Source organism: Ascaphus truei, chromosome 11, assembly GCF_040206685.1.
Source record: "Ascaphus truei isolate aAscTru1 chromosome 11, aAscTru1.hap1, whole genome shotgun sequence".
NCBI classification, from domain to species: domain Eukaryota; kingdom Metazoa; phylum Chordata; class Amphibia; order Anura; family Ascaphidae; genus Ascaphus; species Ascaphus truei.
The window spans coordinates 34,417,894-34,441,675 of NC_134493.1; the positions used below are offsets into that span (position 1 = coordinate 34,417,894).

The window sequence follows — 23,782 nt, forward strand, 5'->3', positions numbered from 1 at the left end:
ATCTAATCTAGCAAGGAGTAGTTACCAGATTTTAGGTTTGTCTTGGTCGGTTGGGAAATTAGTTGGGTTAAATTTAGTGTTGTTTTTAGGGTCAAGCCAATTGAGGTTGAAATCACCAAGAACTAACAGCTCACTCTTCCCATTTAGAGATGATATTGTGCCAAGATAGTGAGTGATATCGGTCAGGGATTGTAGTGGGACTTTAGGGGGACGGTATATGCCTGCCATAAGAATGGGCTTTTATAGGTGCTCAAAGTGAGGAATGAAGTATCACTACTTTTTAACTTACAAACACGAACATTATGATTTTATTTCTAATCTTAACATATTCGTTTAGCTTTAAATGAAATTGGATTCATTTCTAAAAGGCTTTATTGCACAAACCTTTCCAAAATGAGCCCTGTAACAGATTCAAAAAGTGATATTGCGATCTGCGACTATTTATTTTCTAAAGCACGTCCATCACTTTTACTAGAAACCAAAATGAAGGACTAATTTCGCTCTCATCTTGTAAGAAAAAGTTAAATATTAGTCTTCAACGCACTAATTTAAGAAGATTACATTACAGCGTTCTGGATTAAGCCCGACCTTACCCTTTTAATCCGAAATAATAGATGTGGTTATCATTTTAATACTCTGCAGTAAGCCGGGGATTAACACACATGCAGATGTAGCCAGCGGTGTTTCTCTCGATGGTATGTTGCCGTGGCACATACACAACGCACCAGCGCGGGCAGTAAAGCTCGCCACGTCTTGCTGATATTAATGGAAGGCTAACTGTATAAAGTGGCCAGAATTACTCTGTCAGCAATACAAACCGCTCTGCTGTTAGTGATTCTAAACCAGAGTTAATAAAGCACATTTTTCTAAAACTCAGTTTAAAGGACCAATCCAAGCCAGCAAATTTGTTTGCTAAATTTTTTTTATATAGCATTGAAGCAGGGGGTCTCTGGAGCTGAACCCCATAAATTTCAGCTCCAGGAACCCGCTACTTCTGGACATACTTACTTCCGAAATAGGTGCCCGGAAGCCGCTCTGGCTGAGCAAGCTGGGGTTTAAAGTTTAAAGCTCCCGCTTCACATGGGCCAATAGGAAGCCGCACCGATGATGTCACAGCTTCCTATTGGCCCGCAAGGCACGAGACCTTTAAAGAGCAGTCATTATGTGATTCCCGGCACCTACTTCAGAGGTATGTATGTCCGGAAGCCGGGGTTTCTCCGGAGCTGAATTTAATGGGATCCCCTGCTTCAATCCTATACTGGATTGGCGCTTTAACAGCATAGAATCTCCCTTTCAACAAATGAAAGTCAATAACAGATTAATGGCCTATTTGGGCTTTAACGTGGAACACTTCGTTTTAATTTTTAATCAAAATATGCAAATAATTGTATTGTATTTCAGCTTTTTATTTACATACCCAAAAACATGTACTGTATGTAGTGTTTTCATAAGATGTAATATACAGGATTTTTTTCCTTCCAAACAGGCCTATGCATATAAAATATGCAAATATAATAGTAAAACATTGTGAGAAAGGAGTACCTGTCCCATAGAGCAGGGGTTCTCAACACCAGTCCTCAAGACCCGTCCCCCGCCGGTCAGGTTTGAGGATATCCCTGCTTCAGCACAGGTGGCTCAATCAGTGGCTCAGTCGAAGACTGCACCACCTGTGCTGAAGCAGGGATATCCTGCAAACCTGACCTGTTGGGGGGGGGGACGGGGCTTGAGGACTGGAGTTGAGAACCCCTTCCATAGAGCAAGACTGGAAGAGTGCATAGAAATCCAATATTTATAAGGCATAAAGTATACATCGTAATATATGTAACATTTATTGTAGCTGTAACACATGAAGTTAACCCAATGGATGTAGGGGCTTATATACTATATATTCACTGAAGTGGCCAATCAGCCTTAATGTGTCATTTCCTTTATAGTGTCACTTTAAGTTTTTGAATCCAAATTTATACATGACTGTGCTCATACAGAATAGTTTTAAATGTAAGTCACTAAACAACCCTTTAAATAGTATGACAATAAACTCAAACCCATTCTTCACTGATGAAACTGCTTAGCTGATTTATTTATGTATAAAATATTTTACCAGGAAGTAATACATTGAGAGTTACCTCTCGTTTTCATGTATGTCCTGGGCATAGAGTTAAGATGACAAATAATACAGTTACATAAGTGAACAGGGTATTCATTATATACAAGACATTGTATGCACAGTTAAGATTATCTATTATAGGCGTATGTAACAGTTACCGACCAGATTAAATGTGAGGCAGCCTTAGTTTTGAAAGAACTTAAACTGGCGGTGGCTGTGAGAGTCTCCGGTAGGTTGTTCCAGTTTTGGGGTGCACGGTAAGAGAAGGAGGAGCGGCCGGATACTTTGTTGAACCTTGGGACCATGAACAGTCTTTTTGAGTCAGATCTCAGATGATTAGGGACACCCCTGGGAAAAAAAATAAGAATAGAAGCTAAAATGTGACATACGTTGTAAACTCATTCACGGTGGTTTCTCACGCTGAATGTGACATTTAAACCCAGTTTGAGAAATCGGAGCTTCCTTGTGGCACCTGTGTGACGTATATTGATACATTCCTGAGTGTTTCGTGCCCTAGAAAGCAAAATCCTTAAGATGAAACTGTGGTGTTTAAAAAAAAAAAAAAAAAAAGACATCAAGGTGAGAATGAATAAAATGCATTTGCGTAAGGAGAAAGTGTGCCGGGGACAAAGAAAATGTAAATATCATCAACGGAAAACACTCAGCTAGGCCCAGAATGCCACAAGTGACAAGTATACTCAAAAACAGGAAGCGTTAAGCAGCTATGTGCATAAAACTCAACATGTACCTGAATCACGCTCTGTACAGGAAACAGCTTCAGGGCTAGAAGGAATCGCCACACGGAACACAGAACAGGGAACATGTTACAAGCAATAAGGGGCCTAGAAATTAGAAATAAACAGTCACCTTAAATTGAAAAAGGAAAACATGCGCCTGTCCGTTCAGCGAGACAGAATAAACGACATTCCTAATTGTGCTGGGTAAACACTGAAACTCTCGTGGTTAACGCCGATCTAGCGCAGGGCGTCAAATTCTCATTATAATGATTAGCATTCATTTATAAGGCATTGACCTATTCTACAGCACATGGTCATCAATGATACAATAAAAAAAGAAGTAGTATTTACTATCACTTATCTTACCAGCGCTGCCGACAAGGGGGGGAGGGGGGCAGCTGAGAGTCCTGTTCAAGGCCCAGCCTTCCTACTGGCAACCCTGCAGCTCTCTCTCTATGTGCAGGGAAGAAGGGCCCTCCCCTTTCCTGGCTGCCGCCCCCTCACAAGTGTCCATCTTTTTTATGAAATGTAAAAAAATAATAATAATAAGCCTACATTTAGCCTATAATAGGGCATTTAGCCTATAAACAGGGCATTACTGGCCAATCATGCCCCTTTCTGAGGGGATTATTACTTAAATATATTATAATATTGGGAGGAAAGAAAGGGTGACGAGGGGTGAGTGAGAGGAGGTGTGTGTGAGAAGGGGGGAGAGTGTAAGAGAAAACAGGGGGAGGGGGTTTCTCGCAAGGCCTCCGACATGTGGGTGGGGGGCCCTGGTGGAAATGTTATTCCCCGGCCCCGGGAAAGCTGCCTGCGGCCCTGCTTATTACTATCACACGTTAACCACTGCGCAGGCATCAAAATACAAACAGAGTGTCAGCTCTGCAGAACGGTGTTCTCTGTCCTCGCTTGTATATAAAGTCAGAATAAGTATGTTACTTTGCAGCAAAGCGCTTCCAGACAGCTAGAGGGAACGCATCCTATAAATATTCAAAAATAAATAAGTAAATGGGAATGGAAATGTTATTTGGAGCATTGCCAAAGAATATCACCCGCGTGGAAATCACAGCGCCAGGAACACAGGTCTCCAGCAGAATGCAACTGCTGTTCTTTCAGCACCTGACGTTTGATGAATGTACATTGAGCCAGTTCGGGTAAACTTCGTCATTAATACATGTTTTCCATGCCATTTTAGAGCTGTCTGCTCAAATTATTACAGGGAAATGGATAGCCTGTGTTCGTTTTAACATTTAGTGCCTTTTAGCCATAAAAAAAAAAAATATATATATATCTATCCCGTCTCTTTTTCTATGCCTGATTAAACATTCATGATTTGTAATTTATCACTTTAATTTCTCTGTTACTCTGCTTGGGTAACCGCTCCGTTGTGTTTCTAATGGCAAAGCGACGGCGTGATTCGACCAGGAAGATGGAAGGTAACCCATCCCCTGCTGGAAGCATTATAGCAGAGAGGTTAAGGCAGGGGGTAGGCAACTGCAGTCCTCAAGGGCCACCAACAGGTCAGGGTTTCAGGATACCCCTGCTTCAGCACAGGTGGTGCAGTCTTCGACTGAGCCACTGATTGAACCACCCATGCTGAAGCAGGGATAGCCTGACAACACGAGCTGGTGGTTGCCGCCCCTGGGTGACGGAGAGCTGTGCGCCTTGCGAAGCCGAGAAATGAATCTCAGAAAGTGAACACGTTGAGGATAGAGGAGTGGTCGCCATTGATAAATGCTCAGGCGTCTGAAACATGCTATAATATTACTGAATTAAACGACACTCCTCGGAGGTTACTAATATTAGGTAATCAGGTCTTTAGTTAAGCAGCTGAATGTATTTCCCACACAGGTCTCTAGTGCTCTGTATTCTTTGTAGGCTGTGCTACATTTTATTACTTTGTCAGGGGGGTTCAACTCCAGTCCTCAAGCCCCCCCTCAACCCAACAGGTCAGGGTTTCAGGATATCCCTGCTTCAGCACAGGTGGCTCAATCAGAAGCTCAGTCTAATTGAGCAACCTGTACTGAAGTTGGGATATCCTGAAAACCTGACCTGTTGGGGGGAGAGGGGGGTCACAAGTGACTGCTTTATGTGACCCATACAGGTGACTGCTGTCGACCAATGGTGTGACACTGCCTGACATGACCTTAGCAACACGGGGACTGTAAAGCAGATTGTTGCAGCCTGTGCTATAATGATGTATATAATAATATACTGTAAGTGTAATGATGCTGAATATATATATATATATATATATATATATATATATATATACATATAGCGAATGGAAATATTACTGTGTGCTCATTTGCATGACTTAGACAGGTTTGCAGCCCTGCCTTTCACCATTTTCACCCAGCTTACTGTGCTTCCACTGCAGCAAGGGATTCTGGGAAGTGACATGCAAAAAAGTGTAGAGACTTTTACACGGTGACAAAGTGCCGTGGCACTGAGATTTCATCCGACTTCAAAGAAAATATTTTAAAGCAGCAGAAGTAATATGTGCATTAATATAATCCAAACAATGATAAGTAATTAGCTAAGTTGTCGATCGATCCGTTCTCCGGTAATCGATCAGTGAAGATTCAGCTTGGGGGTTCATTAAATGGCTGTCAGATCAGCAGAAGAGGACCAAAGATGCAAAGTTCTGTGGGGAAGATCATGTGACCAGGCAGTCACTAGATACAATTGGTGCACTGCTAGAAAGAGGGCAGGGTTCAAAAAGGGGTGTGCCAGAGCCCGTTTCAGAAGGGGAAGGGGATGTGACTTTGGAAATGGTTGCTGTAGAAACAACAAATGCTTGTTACATTATAATACATTAAAAATATCATTCAGAGTTCTTAAAAAAAAAAACACACAAAAAAAACACTACAAGTATTTTCTCATAGTAAAGAACTTATTATTTTAATTTTTTTTAAACACACACGTGGGACATTGCTTGGCTGCAGCTTTAACAACTAGACACTCCTCCTTACTGATATCCTCTTTCCTAGAGGAAATAGTCTCTAAAATGGGCAAATCTTGCAAAGAATACCTATATCTATTAAGGAGGGGCGGACCTGAATGCCCCAAATCTGAGCCTCCACCCCCCCCCCCTCCCCAAACTTGCCCAGTTTAGTATTCCTTAAATTCAAGTCCTGGGACTTCTTGCGTTTCGGTTTAATCCAAATCATGAGCTCGGATCTCTGTGACTGAGCCGGATCGAAATAAAACCTTGTTTCCTATTCCAGTCGGGGCTCAGATCTCACGCCAATTCCCTCACTGTAAAGTTACCACGAAATGTGTCAGGGGAAGGGGCAGCTTTATAGGGAGGGAGGGGTGGCATGACAGGCTGAGAGAGACAGGTGTACTGGGCATGTAATATATGGTGCTCCAGCTTTGCTTTAGAAATGTGCAAAACTGTATAAAATTAATTCTCAAAATTTTAAGTGCTTTTCCCATAAAAATTTGATTTTCTCTGAAACATTTTGCTGAGCCTCAAGGGGCTAATAATATCGCTACATTTGTGCTCTTTCATTGAAATACCGCCAGGCAGTGAGCGATACATGGTGTGTGCGCCTTGTTACATTCTTAGGGAAATCTCGCAATTTTAGAGAATTTAAGCATATTACATGAAATTACAGCGCACATTGATTTCATACTTGGGGGAATCGTCTGTGAACCCAGATTGAGCCACGGCCAATTTGAAATGGTTAGTGACCTCATGCACAAAGTTCGTTCATCTCATGGGTTTCACCCTCACGTTACCTGTGTGTTATACACACCCTCACATTACCTGTGTGTTATACATACCCTTAGGTTACCTGTGTTGGGTATATAGGTTGCATATATATATATATATATATATATATATTGTGACAAACGCCCCTCTTTTGTAGTGCTGACGTCTGTCTGGGTTCTTCCCGACACAGTCTTCTAGGGTTAATTATACAACAAACAGGATCATGCAAAGTATTATGCTGCTTAACTCAGGCTTCTGCCTGCTTTATTTTCATCCAAGTAAGGTACTGCAGCTTTAACATGTGAAGGTTAGAGGTACTCAGATACTTTCATTCAGCAGTTCACATATTTCAGTGTTACAATATTTCCCACACTGTTATTTCAAGCAATAAAACCAAAATCATATAAGCAAAATCCTATCCCTTTCAGGGATCTAACTACACATCAGAATCAGTCTCTCTAACAGCTGCTGGCCAACTAAACTGGTTCCCCAGCTTAAAACAATGCTCTCTCATTTAGGGTCACAAGATACAGCACAGTCTTTTAGCAACAGCAGTAACCATTTGTTTTGTCTTATCTGTTTGTGGTGTCCAGGCAAATCCTCTGGTACTGTGATACGTGGAGGGGCCGTCAACCCCGACACTGGAAACAGGGGAGCAGCGATACCCCCAGCCTCCAGGCTCTAAGGAGAGAGAGTGAAATGCAAAACCTCTCTGCTCTAAATACCTGTGCATGTGATTAGAAGAGCAGGTGAGGGAGAACTAGAGCCATTATAATCTGTGGTCTGGATTTTCCATCCAGCTGCCTGCGTTAATGGGAAGCTGTGGAACGGATCATTTTTAACTATTCCTGCACTTTCTGACCTAAAATGGGGCAGAAAGCTGCCTAACATCTTTGGACTATGTCACAATATATATATATATATATATATATATATATATATATATATATATATATATATATATATATATATATATATATAAAATTGTTTTCCACTTTTCAGTTACAGTATTTAAATTTCCTTATAGTTTGAATGATCCCATACTTATTTTAAGCTTTTTTTTGCTTGTTTTTTCATGCTTCGAGGTGTAGTTTTTTAAAATATTTTTTATGCTTATTTTGGAGGATTTTTTTCAATCAATTAAAAGAAAAATCCAAAAACAAATCATAATGAGTTTCAGCAAAACAAAAACAAATGTTTAGAGCCAAAACACAAAAAGTGCCCACACAAAAAAAAAAAAATATATATATAATAAAAAAATTAATAGATGATACCGTTCTGTGGCTAACTAAATGCTTTTATTTGTGCGAGCTTTCGAGATACACTGATCTCTTCTTCCGGTGATGTTACAATGAATGAAGCAAGCAAAGGGTATACTTAAAAACAGTGTCTCTTGGAAGGTCACATTTGGATGACCGAAACGTTGGATGCAGTGCCATGTATTTCTCTTGAATACAGTGTTTTTGGACTTCCTTTGCTGTGTGCTGTCTCTGTTTTCCAGACTTGCATCTGGTAAATACAATTGTTTATATACATATATACACACACACACACACACACACACACAGTTAGGTCCGGAAATAATTGGACACTGATACAAGTTTAGTTATTTCGGCTGTGTACCAAAATAAATTCAAGTTACAGTTAAATAATGAATATGGGCTTAAAGTGCAGTCTATCAGTTTTAATTTGAGGGTATTCACATCCAAACTGGAGGAAGGGTTTAGGAATTACATCTCTTTAATATGTAGCCCCCTCTTTTTCAAGGGACCAAAAGTAATTGGACAATTGACTCAAAAGCTGTTTCATGGACAGGTGTGGGCTATTCCTTCGTTATTTCATCATCAATTAAGCAGGTAAAAGGTCTGGAGTTGATTGCAGGTGTGCATTCACATTTGGAAGCTGTTGCTGTGAACCCACAACATGCGGTCAAAGGAGCTCTCAATGCAAGTGAAACAGGGCATCCTTAGGCTGCAAAAAAAAAAAGAAAATCCATCAGAGAGATAGCAGGAACATTAGGAGTGGCCAAATCAACAGTTTGGTACATTCTGAGAAAAAAAGAACTCATTGGTGACCTCTGCAACACAAAAAGGCCTGGACGTCCATGGAAGACAACAGTGGTGGATAATCGTAGGATCCTTTCCATGGTAAAGAAAAACCCCTTCACAACATCCAGCCAAGTGAAGAACACTCTCCAGGAAGTAGGCATATCTTTATCCAACGAAGGAGAAACAGGTGCGCAAATCACATCAGGACATGGAAAAGAAAGTAAAAACACAAAATAGTGCAATATTGTCTACTCCAACAAAATAGCTTCAATGCTGGAAGTTCTATAGAATTTGCACTCACGTGTTTAATGTGAAATGAAAGCGTTGTGGTTGTTCAAAGTTACCAACTTATGTCTCCAGACAGGTTCTCCAGATCCACATAGAGGGGGGGAAATTCCATATACAAAAAAGGGGAAAGCAAAATAGTATAGTACTGTTTTTAATGGTAAAAACACAAAGTATTCCACTTACATAAGTGCCTTTGTTTATGAGCATTCAGACCACCCTGGGTCATAGGGTCAGACAAGGTATTCACAGCAACAGCATCCACTCCACGGCCGTCACAGCAGGTACTGGGCTGATTAAAGTTGTCCTCCACTCTAGATGTCATCAACAAGGGCTCCTTAGTAGTCACTGATATCACCCAACGCGCGTTTCCACTGCAAAGTCTTCATCAGGGGTTTATCTAACTTCCCTCTCTGTATCCCTCCCTTAAATAGTACTTTGTGTTTTTAACATTAAAAACACTACTATACTATTTTGCTTTCCCCTTTTTCCCCTCAACCCGATCGAGCATGCATTTCACTTGCTGAAGACAAAACTTAAGGCAGAAAGACCCACGAACAAATAACAACTGAAGACAGCTGCAGTAAAGGCCTGGCAAAGCATCACAAAGTTAGAAACCCAGCATTTGGTGATGTCCATGCGTTCCAGACTTCAAGCAGTCATTGCCTGCAAAGGATTCTCGACAAAGTTTTAAAAATGAACATTGTCCAATTACATTTGAGCCCCTGAAATAAGGGGACTGTGCATGAAAATTGTTGCAATTCCTAAACGTTTCATACAATATTTTTGTTCAACCCTTTGAATTAAAGCTGAAAGTCTGCACTTCTATTGCATCTTGGTTGTTTCATTTCAAATCCATTGTGGATGCGTACAGAGCCAAAATTATGAAAATTGTGTCAGTGTCCAATTATTTCTGGACCTAACTGTATGTGTATATATATAATTATCTTCAGCCCTTGTTGATAAAGGAATAATGCCTCTCCAATAATCTTCCAGGTACTGTGGTTGCGAGCCTCTTGCAATATATAAAGCTGCTGTAATACGAGCTTGAGACAAAAGGTGGCACTGAGTGCTCATTTGCATGTAATTTCCCAGAATCCCTTGCTGCATTGGAAGCGCTGTATGCTGGGTGATAATGGGGAAAGACAGGGTTGCAGACCTGTCTAAGACATGCAAATGAGCATACAGTAATATTTACAGTTGCTATATATATATATATAAATAAATAATGCCCAAATAAATTATTGTCCTTGTGTGTTTTTCTATGACAAGTACATACACTTCTGCAGGTATTTATCAGTTACACCGTGAGCCGTAAAAGAAACATTCTTAGGCCTAAAATTAGATCTTTGTTCCCCAGACATGTGACTCTCTGCAATCCATTAATCTGTGTTATTAGCCTCTCTTCGCGTTTCTTCCCCTTAATGCTGTCGTTTCATTCACACTTTGTAAAGCAAATAACTGTCAAATTGCTTGCTCTAATATGTCGAAATTAAACTCTGCTCCTGATAAAATGCGTTTATTACAGTGCTCTATATTGCAAGAGAAACTCATCCCGGGTGCAGCATATCTCAGGGCGAGAACGAGACGTGCATATAGAGAGGGGGAAATGTAGTAATGTCCGTCTGTGCCAGGAGCTTGAACGCATGTAGAAAGCCTCAGGCGTTCAACTCAAGTTCCCTTTCTCTTCAGTCATCGTAACATTTTCTCGTTACATCAGACACATTTATATTTCAACACCAGGCTGTGATTCTACATACTAAGGCCCAGTCCCCGCTGGCTACTGCAGCGCCCGCTGTGGCGGACGCTGCAGGCACAAGAGCCGCCACACAATGGGGCCGGGCCCGCTGCGAAGGGGGTTGGGGCGCCACGCTGCGCCAACAGAAACTCCTGCTCTCAAGAAAATTGAGAGCAGGAGTCGCGATGGAACGCTAGGCCTCGCCCCCCGGTGGTTCAGCCAATGAGGGCGAACCTGCCGGGTGATGTCAAGGCCGCACCCCTGTCAACCCCCTCCCCCCGTCTTTCCCCCTGCAGCTCTCTGCAGACCGGGGGACTCAGCTGCACGCGCTGCCTGCCTCGCAGACGCGCGTGCAGCGCAGGCAGCGGGGCCGTAGCCTAAATCACCACCTGATGGCCCATTACATTTGTTCTTTTTATTACTACTTAAATAAAAATGTGTCAGCATTATTATTGTAAGCCCACCTTCTCATTGCTTGTATGGCTGCAGAAGCGTCTTTACTGGGCATGAAGAATAATTCAAAGCTACTTTGTAAATGTCTCATTACACTGCAGTACATATATCCTACGTTACTTCCTAATTACTATTTTACTTCCTACTTCACTTCCTAATTATATTTCATAACTTAAAACATTTGTAGTATGAAGTATGTATCGAGGTGGAAGGTATTTCATATGATTGAAAGCATCCAGCAGTGAGAGGGGTAAACGTCATATTTTAATATATTTCATTCTTAAGATCTTTGATGTTTTTTGTTTTTTTTTGCTAAAAAAACCCGGCTGCAACATTGGGGCAAATGTAAAAAAATTATATTATATTTATCCAAGAAAAAGGATCCCGTGGAAGATTATAACTCAGGGGTGATGTTCTGTTGTAATGATATTACCCCAGTTTAGCAGTCGGGAGACTGGTAAAATAAATAATAATAATACAGCTCAACCCCGTTATAGTGCGATCTGCTACAACGCGATCCCGGTTATAACGCGGTCTCATTCTGTGGCCCTCAAAGACCGCGTTATAATGGGGTTCAGCTGTACTAATCCGTTGCATCGACACCTTCCGTTGCTTTGGCTTCCTGAGACATCCAATCGTGAGTTGTATCCTTGCAAACGTTGTCACATCCAGTAGAGCAGGGCTCTTCCACTGGCCAAGCAACTAGTGTAGTATGAAATTAGCAGCAGCAAAGTGCACTTTCTCACACTAAAACTCCCTTGTAAGTAAGAGTAATGTGAATATATATGGTACAGATGTTATGCATACTTGCAAAATGATTAAATATTATTTGCTAGTTTTAAAATGTATCTAAAATGACTTTATAAGAAGCTTGTGGCCCTTCTAATCCTGAATGTGTTCTGATCTTGCCGCTTTGGAGAATTGGTTGAAGAGCCCTGCAGTAGAGATTTTGATAAGAGTAGAGGTTCCCAAACTTTTTTGTAGTTAAGGAACCCCATGTGAAATTCTGAGGAACCCCAACACTCTCTAATAGTGCATCTGAGATCATATGCATTGTAAGGAATCCCCAACCCTCTCTAATAGTACGTCTGAGATCAGATGCATTGTAAAGAACCCCATCCCTCTCAAATAGCGCGTCTGAGATCAGATGCATTGTAAGGAACCCCGACCCTCTCTAATAGCACGTCTGAGATCAGATGCATTGTAAGGAACCCCAACCCTCTCTAATAGTGCGTCTGAGATCAGATGCAGTGTAAGGAACCCCAACCCTCTCTAATAGCCCGTCTGAGATCAGATGCATTGTAAAGAACCCCATCCCTCTCAAATAGCGCGTCTGAGATCAGATGCATTGTAAGGAACCCCAACCCTCTCTAATAGCGCGTCTGAGATCAGATACATGGTAAATTCTTCTGCATTTGGTACAATTATAAAGTTACCTGAAAATTGCAGGGAACCCTTTAGGGATGCCCGGGGAACCCTGGTTGAAAAACACTGGATTAGAGTAATGTTTTATCGCAGTAGCAGCTCACCTGTCATATTCAAATGAAAGAGAAGTGACATCTATAGTGTTTTTAATGATATATTTCTCTCTTCTGCTTATTCCTCCAGGAAAACCTGCGGATCAGAAGGACAAACTCGGTGCCAAGAAGCAAACATGGGAAATGCCCAGTGACCACTAGGAAATGTACTGCAGCAGAAGGAAGAGGAAAATCAATAGCAGAGAGTAACAAAAACTTTGGAGAGCGCCTATGATTTCAACCTTCAACATGGACAAATAATTTGCTTCCAAGTGTCTCTCTGAGTAACTTGAATCCCTACTCACTAAAGGTCTTTCTCGGGAAAAGACTTAATGTCAGCACTCTCTATGTGTAGAGCACATTTGGTTGTACAGATGTGGAGAAAAGTTAGAAAAGGGGATATTGTGTTATAATCAAATTCTCTTTCATCAAACTTAAGTGCAGTATACAAAGAGTCTCCCCTCCAGGGTTTCTTTCTCTATGGCAGATCACAGAGGAATAGTGATGCCAGCACTGTGCTTATGGGTATTAGTCCTATTCACCCTCTTCTACACAGGCAAGGTACGGGCAGACTGCTGGTTGATTGAAGGTGATAAGGGTTTTGTTTGGCTTGCTATCTGCAGCCAGAACCAGCCACCCTATGAGTCTATACCACAGCACATTAACAGTACCATTGTGGACCTACGGCTCAATGAGAATAAAATAAAGAGCGTCCACTACTCATCACTCAGCCGCTTTGGCAACCTGACGTACCTCAACCTCACCAAGAATGAGGTATCCTACATTGAAGATGGAGCCTTTGCAGGTCAGTTCAATTTGCAGGTGCTTCAGCTTGGTTACAACCGATTGAGAAATCTCACTGAGGGCATTCTGAGGGGTTTGGGCAAGTTGGAGTACCTCTACCTCCAAGCGAACCTCATTGAAACTGTGACTCCAAATGCCTTTTGGGAGTGCCCAAACATTATGAACATTGACTTGTCCATGAACCGCATCCAAAGGCTGGACAGCAACACATTCGTGGGCCTCAACAAGCTGACTGTGTGCGAGTTGTACAGTAACCCTTTTTACTGCTCGTGTGAGCTTCTGGGCTTCCTGAAGTGGTTGGACATTTTCACCAACATGACCCGCACCTATGACCGCATGCAGTGCGATTCTCCACCAGACTATACTGGCTACTTTTTGCTGGGCCAAGGTCGATCCAGCTATCGCAATGCTCTTGGAATGCTGTCTTCTCTCTGCACAGATGGCTCATATACAATGATGCCACACTTCATGTCTCCAAGGTATCAAGCAACTACTGGTCCTCCTGAAAGCCCATGCTCAGAAGAGGATTGCTTTTCTGGGGATGGCACAACCCCACTGATCTCTTTAAACACACCTCCTGCCAATTCCAAGGTCAGCCTCAGTGTCAACTTAAACACAGAAACGCACACAGACGCAGTTCTGGTTGCAGAAATACCTTACCCGTATAGCAAGATGTACATCTTGGTCCAATACAACAACAGCTTCTTCACTGATATCCAGAACCTGAAGACAGAAAAGGAATTCATCAAGCTGGATGGCTTAAAAGCCAATACAAATTACACTTACTGTGTGGCCTCCATTCGCAACTCTCTCAGGTTCAACCACACCTGCATAGCCTTTTACACTCGCAGCCATACCAAAACGGAACCTGTGCCTACCCCATCCACTGCCACTCACTACATCATGACCATCTTGGGCTGCCTGTTCGGCATGGTCATCATCCTGGGTATTGTGTATTACTGCCTGCGCAAGAGACGGCAGAAAGAGGAGAAGCACAAAAAGGCTGGGAGCAACATGAAGAAAACAATCATAGAACTGAAGTATGGACCTGAGATGGAGACGCCCAGCATCAACCAGCTGTCTCAAGGGCAGATGATGGGCCCTGAGACTATATCACGCATTCCCTACTTACCCTCAGTGGGGGAAGTGGAGCAGTACAAACTCATAGAAAGTGGGGGGACGCCTAAAACTACCAAGGGAAACTACATGGAGGTGCGTACTGGTGAACAGTCTGAGAGAAGGGATTGCGAGATGTCCATGCCACAAGACAGCCAGAGTTCTGTGGCAGAGATCTCCACCATCGCTAAGGAGGTCGACAAGGTCAACCAGATTATTAACAACTGCATAGATGCCTTGAAGTCTGAGTCCACCTCCTTCCAGGGGGGAAAGTCAGGAGCAGTATCCACAGCGGAGCCCCAGCTGGTAATGATGTCTGAGCAAATTCCAAGCAAGCATGGCTTCCTCTCTCCAGTGTACAAGGAAAGCTACACCCACCCATTGCAAAGACATCACAGCATGGAAGTGCCGCCAAAACGCTCGAGCACCTCGTCCAGCGGTTCTATTCGCAGCCCACGATCATTTCGCTCCGAGGGATCGGCTCACAAGTCTGAAGCTAAATACATTGAGAAGACTTCCCCCACCGCTGACACCATCCTCACTGTGACCCCAGCCGCTGCCATCTTGAGAGCGGAAGCGGAAAAGATCCGCCAGTATACCGAGCACCGGCACTCCTACCCAGGCTCACACCAGGGTGAGCAGCAGCAACAGCAGCAACAGCCTCCACAGCACGACAACATGGGAGGGCGCAAACCTTCCATACTGGAACCTCTGACCCGGCCCCGTCCAAGGGAGCTGGCCTACTCCCAACTCTCACCTCACTATCACAACCTGAGCTACACCTCCAGCCCTGAGTACACCTGCAAACCCTCCCACAGCATCTGGGAGCGCTTCAAACTGCACCGCAAACGCCACAAAGAAGAAGAGTACATGGCAGCCGGCCATGCCCTGCGCAAAAAGGTCCAGTTTGCCAAAGATGAGGATCTCCATGACATCCTAGACTACTGGAAGGGTGTCTCTGCCCAGCACAAGTCCTGAGTCCTCACCTCTCCCCTCACCTCCAACTACCGTGACTTAACTTACGTACATAACCCTTAACGCTGTCCCAGCCAGAGAGACCCGCAAAGCATAGCGGGTGCGACACTCTACTGGTCTCTATAGCGGAAAAGAGGTTAACAGGACCAAAATCGAACTACGTAGCAGCAGCTAATTTTTACTCGAGACTGTCTGAAAGTAAAAAAAAGAAAAAATAGAGAAAGTATAAGATTATTATACATCATATAGAAAAAGCGAAGTTCTTACAAATACAATATATATATATATATATATATCTCACGTTTGTGAGTATATGCACCAAATCGGGGAAAACAAAATCGATGCGCTAAAACTGTGAAGAGTTCCTTTTTTTTTGTTTTTATTACAAAAGAAAAATAAAAATAAGAAAAAAAAAATAGGCAAAGTGAAGGAAAGAGTGACGTCCGAAGAGTGATTGGAACTCTGTTTGCATTACCGCATGTTATTTCATACTCTGACCTGTGTGGTTTCTTGTGTGACATGTCATTCCTTCCATCACCGCGAGACAGAACACAATACTAGACTTTAACAGACAGTAACTCCTTTCGTTATGTTTATTTCTACTTCAACTGAGTCTTCCAGTGCGGACTTTGGCTATGAGGAGGGCTCCCATTACAAAAATATGAGCAGCTGCATTCAAAACTGTGATCACTACTACACTTTACAGATATAATTTTCTATATTTGCAACGTTTGCTGTAAAGAAAGAGAGAATAAATAAGATTTAAAAGTATATACTTATATCTTAACCCCTTTGCTGCTGCTCTGACAGCGAAGGTGTTAAAAAAAAAAAAATCAAATAAATCACCCTGTTTGTATCAGGTTTTAATCATGGATTTTCAAAACAAAATGGATGTTTTTTTGTTTTTCATTATTATTTCACTTTATTTTGTTTAAAAAAAAAAAAAAAGGAGAGAAAAAAAAAAAAAAAAAGAAGAATCAGTTTGTTGTTTTACGAGTTGGTTTTATTCTTTTTTTCCGCTGAATGACTGTCTCCAAGTTCTGAATGAGATGAACTGCAATGAGAAAAAGAAAAAAAAAGACACATTCTTACAGAAAACTGGATTCCCGCCTATTATTCCTAGGAACGAATGGGTTAAAGGTGAAGTTCCACTTAGTCTGCCCCCATTTTTGGGGCCTTCATTATTAATTCATCAACCAGACCACTGATAAAAAAAAAAACTGAGACATTATCCAATATTTTTCCATTAGGAATAAATAACAATATACAAACATTTTTATCCGGTGGTTAGATTGCTGACACATTTAGTTATAAGCCTCTAATAGGCACTTAACTAAAACTGTATATATATATTGTTCAATATATGACATTTTGTGTTAAACTGTTCAGTTTAATGTTTTTGCCAACACTTTTCAAACGCCACTTTTAAAATCTTTTAAAAACATAATAAAAAAGAAAAAATGATTTTACTGTCAAACAGACGTTGTTAAATGGAGCTGCACTTTTAGGGAAAGAGGGGCTATTTGAGATGCTTTGTAGTGAGCTTGAAAACATGCCATATTGGTCTTTAATAGAGGGAAGAAATGGCTGAGCACAACCGGAAATATCCCAAAAATTAGGAGGAAAGTGCGTTATCCATAAAAATGTTTAATGATCAAGAATGGGAAAAAATGGCAAGGCATTACCATACCAACATGTTTCATGCATACACATCCCATGATTGGGGTGATATTTAGCATTTCGGTTCCTGGATTTATTGAGTGCCGCTTTTGCTGGTTTACCAACCGGGATACCACACCCAGTACCCTGCCTCAAATCAAGACATATACTCCACACATCGCACAGGAATAATCATCATCATATTACATCAATTGTTCTGTTTGCAGCCTTCAGCACCACGCATGAACACATTTGCATATTGGTCTGTACAAAGACACAATGAGCAGGTTAATATTGTGTGTATTTGATGTATCTCTAAGGATAGGGCAGTAGCTTCTGTTCACTGCTAACACGGCCAGTCTGGGAGAATTACACATACAAGTCCAGATGTGTCAAACAATATTGCTACCTAGATACATGCAGAACTTCACTTTATACCGGCAGTGGTTGACATTTTTTTTTATGAAGGAATTATCACTCATTGACACTCTGTCTATTCCATGTCTCTTATTGCCATCGTGTTCTTGTGATGCAATGTGCCCGAGAGGAGTGGATAGAAGGAGCTACAGACAGACAGAATTGGGAAAATAGGTTTCCCACCCAGATTCTATAACAGGGGTGGCCAACTCCAGCCCCTGAGGGCCTCCAACAGGCTAGGTTTTCAGGATATCCCTGCTTTAGCACAGGCGCCCTTCAATAGAAGAAAAAACAAAAACAAACAAAGCGCACAACACTCATTGTGAAAAATGTAATAAACTATGTTTATATATAAGGTGTTTCAAGGTAGATTAATCAAGCATAGAGCCACAGAGTGGCAGTTACCAGCGTAAGCAACCAGGAACCACCAGAGCTTCACTCTCCTTTCCACCTACAGGTAGGTGAAATGCCAGATAATTGATGACTGTGCCACAGTCTCAATGTCCTGTAAATAGCATCAATGCGCTTAGTGGATCCTGGGGAGTGGTTGTCCTTTGCTCGCAAGTAGTACACAGGTTCCTCTGCAGATCTCACTGTGTTTCCCGATCAGTCAGGCAGCGTGACGGCGTGGTCCCGCGGCCCTTCTGTGACGTCAGAGCGCCCGCTCTGCTTTGAGTAACAGCGTCTGCCAGTAATGATTCAGACCTCACTTGGCAACCACAGAGGCAGGCAACAGCGCGGCACATACGCAGAAGAGGAAATCAACTCGGTGTTCAGCAAACCGTTTGACAACAATAAAATACACCTTGCAACATGAATAATAAAAATATATAGGTTGAATGGTATCTCTCCTACGCAGCGTTTCGTAGCTCAACAGGCCACTTCTTCAGGGAATAAAACACATGATATCTGTATCAGAGTTTATACCATTCAAAACCATATGATTGGTTAACAATTTAGTAGTATCAACGAATCACTATGCACCATGCTAATGCAGTACAGCTGCAAAATCAGAGCTGCCTAAAAAAAAAAAAACATTTTATTTTTAATACTTAAAAAGCTGCATAAAACGCAATACTAAAATTAACCATAAAAATAACAAATGGCAAAGATTTATATCTGAAAGAAAGAAACAAGAATTAGTTCCGAAGCAGACATGAATTATTTAAATGACAGAATCAATACAGGGACCATATATCCACATCCTCATTTAACCCTTTAGGGGTGTGGGATTCTAATTTGTAAATCCAGAATGTTTCTTGGATAAAGAGATTCTTGATTCTATCACCACCTCTCCTCCCTAAGGGGACAGTGTGTATACCCTTAAATCTAAGGGAAGATGGGTCTTTTTTATGGTGTACAGAGAAATGCCGAGACAAACTGTGCTTATCATAACCATTTTTAATATTCCTAATGTTTTCCTGGATGCGCACTTTCAAACACCTTTTAGTGCGACCAACATATACATTCAATCAAGTAAACCACATGGGTGGTATTGCAGTTTATAAATTCTTCAATTTTAAACTCCTCATGATTAACTAATGATTTAAAAGTTTTCCTCACTTTATGTAGATAGTGGCAAACAGAGCACTTACCACATGCAAAATTACCTACAGATTTATTTAGCCATAACTTATCCCTATTATGGATTGGCGGAAAAATATCACTAGGAGCCAAGGTATTTTTAAAATTCTTAGCTCTCCTGTAAATGAATTTTGGTGCTGGTGGGATGTGGCCCCCTAAAAACACATCCCTATTTAATATTGCCCAATGTTTTTTTTTAAATTTCCTCAATTTTAACACTCACAGAATTAAAGGTAGTCACAAATGGAATATCAAGAGACCCAGTTACAACAGGTGATTCCTTCCTCTTTGGTAATATCATGTGGTCTCTATCGTTGATACTACCAAATTGTTAACCAATCATATGGTTTTGAATGGTATAAACTCTGATACAGATATCATGTGTTCTATTCCCTGAAGAAGTGGCCTGTTGAGCTACGAAACGCCGCGTAGTAGAGATACCATTCAACCTATATATTTTTATTATTCATGTTCCAAGGTGTATTTTATTGTTGTCAAACGGTTTGCTGAACACCGAGTTGATTTCCTCTTCTGCGTATGTGCCGCGCTGTTGCCTGCCTCTGTGGTTGCCAAGTGAGGTCTGAATCATTACTGGCAGACGCTGTTACTCAAAGCAGAGCGGGCGCTCTGACGTCACAGAAGGGCCGCGGGACCACGCCGTCACGCTGCCTGACTGATCGGGAAACACAGTGAGGTCTGCAGAGGAACCTGTGTACTACTTGCGAGCAAAGGACAACCACTCCCCAGGATCCACTAAGCGCATTGACGCTATTTACAGGACATTGAGACTGTGGCAGAGTCATCAATTATCTGGCATTTCACCTACCTGTAGGTGGAAAGGAGAGTGAAGCTCTGGTGGTTCCTGGTTGCAGACGCTGGTAACTGCCACTCTGTGGCTCTATGCTTGATTAATCTACCTTGATGTACGCATAACCTTGAAACACCTTATATATAAACATAGTTTTTAAATTTTTCACGATGAGTGTTGTGCGCTTTGTTTGTTTTTTTTGTTACTAGATTCTGGGGTCTTGGGCTACCCTTTACACAGCAGCAGACGCTTATCTACATTGGTATATATTTATTTACCTTTTCCAAATGGTGGGTGTGTTTTTTTGATTTAAATTGACATCACAATTAACACTTTGTATTAAGTATATAGTTTAGTGCGCACTTATTTGTTTTTTCTATTTCTTCTTCAGCACAGGTGGCTTCAGCACAGGTGGCTTCAGCACAGGTGGCTCAATCAGTGGCTCAGTCAAAGACGAGCCACCGATTGAGCCACCTATGCTAAAGCAGGCTCTTCGACTGAGCCACTGTGCTGAAGCAGGCTCTTTGACTGAGCCACTTTTTGAGCCACCTGTGCTGACGCAGGGATATCCTTAAAACCTTACCTGTTAGTGTCCCTTGAGGACTGGAGTTGGCCGCCCCTGTTCTACACCTTGCACTGCAAACTTCTTTCAAGCTCAGTCTTCCCAACAGCTTCTTTATATTCTTGGCTACTCACATCGCAGCGGACGATGTGACTTTCTCAGTACAAAGTGGGCAATTAGCACTGACCAGGTTAAACAGTATTTGGTCCCTAGATGCTTTCCTGTGACCTATAATATAACGCCTTATACAAGAAGTACAGACTAGTTAATTAACGAAGTATCAGTGTTTTAGAAAAATACGTCAGAAGGATTGGTGTTGTGGGAAAAAGGTGAGTCTAATGGGAAAGATAATGTCTTCCTGTAAAAGGAGCTTTGTTTGCTTCCTCTGTAAATATGTATGCCCTTTGAAAACGATTTAGCAAAAATAATGATAATAATAATAATAAAAATTGTTTATGTCTGTTTCCAAGTCCGGCAAAGAATAGGAGAAGTCAGATGGTACTACCTCAGTCTCTCTGCCCTATAAAATATATATCTAAAGTTATATCATATAAGCCAGATAAGGGTGTTAACGCAACTAGAACCAATTGACTGACGGATACAGTTAAGTATTATATTTTCTCAGCGAGTAGGATTGGAGACAGGTTCGATGGCCGCATACCTCTCTCTGATCAGCTTCACAGTTACTCAACAAGTGCCCAACAGGTAAAATTAAGCTGACTAATAATAATATTACTATTATACTGGTAGAATGAGTAGAGATACGTCTGACAGTGGAAATATATCTACAGGCAGTCCTCGGTTATCCAACGGAATCCGCTCTGGGAGTAGCGTTGGATGGTGAAACCGTTGTAAAGTGAGTCCCATGTTAATCAGTGGCAGTGAGCGTTGGATAACGCATTCTGGCCCTTAGGGTGGCATTGTAAAGTATTGGATATGCCCTTCGTTGTAAAGTGAAATGTTGCATAACGAGGACTACCTGTATATATAAATATATACAGAAACAAAAAAGAACAGGCGCCCTCCTAGTGTAATAAAGTGTAACAATTTAATAGGACTGAACAGGTAAAAGATGCTCACTCACAATCGACGCTAGAAATCAGGCAGTTTTTGAGAATTCGTCTCAGCGAAGGAATCCACGCAGCTGCTGCTGTGCTATCCGGTACTCCACGCTGACCGCAACCGGATGTGGGATGTATGCACCGTGTCGCCTCCAATTCGGCTCCTTCGGCAACAAGAACTCCTCCACAAAGTAGCCCGTCTCACGCTGGTACATGCTGGTACGTGCGGCTCGTATCCTTTGCTTACTGGTAGAATGAGTAGAGATATATCAGACAGTGGAAGTATATATACATACACACAAACATAAACACACACACATATATATATATATATATACACATACACACGCACACATACAGGGCCGCCAACAGAAATCATGGGCCCAGGACAAATGAAAGGAGCAGGCATGGCCTTTCATTTTTTTTAAAATATAATGGGCACGGCCAGGCCCCTTGACTTGCAGGGCCCGTGACGCCAATCCCGGCAGATCCCCCATGTTGGTGGCCCTGTATATATATATATATTTTTTTATATATATATATATATATATATATATATATATATATATATAAATATATATATATATATATATATATGCAAATATAGCTGTGTGCTCATCTGCATGTCTTAGGCAGGTCTGCAACCCCGCTTTTCCCCATTATCACCCAGGATACAGCACTTCCACTGCAGCAAGGGATTCTGGGAAATGACATGCAAATGAGCACACAGTGTCACTTTTTGCCTCAATAACCATTTTTAACATGGTTCCCTATAGGCTTAAGCTTGCTGCATGGTCACAGCTTTGAGCACAGCCAGGGTTAAGGTGCATACCCAGAAAACCACCCACAGACAGCTGTTTCGACCTTGATGGGTCTCATCAGTGTGGGGTTGATTTTACTGGGAATGCAAGAGAGGCTATGGGATAGGCTAAACCATAATACCGAGTTAAGTTATGGTGAGTAAAAAAAGTGACAAAAACCCTCCACAGGAAAGCAAATATGCAAATATAGCTGTGTGCTCATCTACATGTCTTAGGCAGGTCTGCAACCCCGCCTTTCCCCATTATCACCCAGCATACAGCACTTCCACTACAGCAAGGGATTCTGGGAAATGACATATATATATATATATTATAAGCCAACAGATAAGGATGAGTGTTGTAAAGTAATACCTATTAACCTGTGACAGCGCTTTGAAGCTGAAAGATGCTACATAATCACAGTATGTTATTGCTGTGCAGCTGGGTAACAGGGACAATCACTGGGGAACTGTCTCCCCTGTTGGGAGTATTCATATGGGAGGTGCGTTTTCCGCCTCGCATGCTGTTGGCCGTGTGCCTGCTCCGCGCTGTCGTGGCTTCCCAGAATCCTCGTTGGGATGGAGTTAACGAAAACGAGCATTTTAAATCTCTCATCACATCAGGTGGCTCAAACATTTGCCTGAATAATATTGCCTCCGGCACTCTTCCCCATCACTGTTGTTTTTCAAGACTTCTATTCTTTATAGGTGGAGTCCCATATAGCAAAGTATATTTCAGCTGCAAACAAAGCCATGCCCCCCCCCCCCCCCCATGCATGCAACACCTGTGATTTTTGTTTCAACATAGGTTTGCAGAACTTGGTGTCCTGCTTGTCGTGATACAATGGATGTTGGAATCAAGAGAAAGCTCATTCATGCAGTTTGTGAGACATAGGTCCTCATTCTCAATGCAATGCTGGCATTAAAGTGGATAATAGTCTGACACTCTTACTCTTTAGCACGTTTATTTATTTATTTATAAAATGTTTTACCAGGAAGTAATACATTGAGAGTTACCTCTTGTTTTCAAGTATGTCCCGGGCACAGAGATATGATGACAAGTACATGGTTACATTAAGTGAACAGGGTTATACATTATGCATAAAGACAACATACAGTGCACGGTTCTTTCTTAATATCTCATGCCAAGTGAAGAAATGCCGCCACAATTCCAAATGTGCAGTTCTAAGAAAAGAGATTTATTTCGTTCACCCGAGAATATTCTTTCCGATATGTCTTTTTTCAAAACGAAAAGGCATCTTAAAGAATAAAAAGGTTTTTGGAAGGAGTAAGCGGGACACTGAAAATCTTTAAGATGTGGATAATAGTGGATATGCAGCACTTAAGACGATCACATCCGGACCCAACTAGCGCTGCCGCGATTCCAG

The 23,782-nt window shown here is 41.8% G+C and overlaps 1 protein-coding gene and 1 long non-coding RNA gene across 5 annotated transcripts in view; one reads left to right on the forward strand and one right to left on the reverse strand.

Moving 5' to 3' along the window:
- Positions 1–17,199, forward strand: part of ELFN1 (extracellular leucine rich repeat and fibronectin type III domain containing 1) — a 438,700-nt gene extending 421,501 nt beyond the window's left edge. For all 4 annotated transcript variants that reach the window (XM_075565580.1, XM_075565579.1, XM_075565581.1 and 1 more), the window contains one exon: positions 12,701–17,199. In XM_075565580.1, coding sequence (XP_075421695.1) covers positions 13,090–15,507 — 2,418 coding nt within the window. In that variant the 5' untranslated portion in view covers positions 12,701–13,089 and the 3' untranslated portion in view covers positions 15,508–17,199. The remainder of the gene's footprint in view (positions 1–12,700) is intronic.
- On the reverse strand, positions 16,444–21,884 carry LOC142463177 (uncharacterized). Its single transcript, XR_012787384.1, has 2 exons — positions 21,619–21,884; positions 16,444–16,558 (listed from the first exon to the last, which is right to left on the reverse strand). It is a non-coding gene; the product is annotated as an uncharacterized LOC142463177 (long non-coding RNA).
- Positions 21,885–23,782: the final 1,898 nt, after the last annotated feature.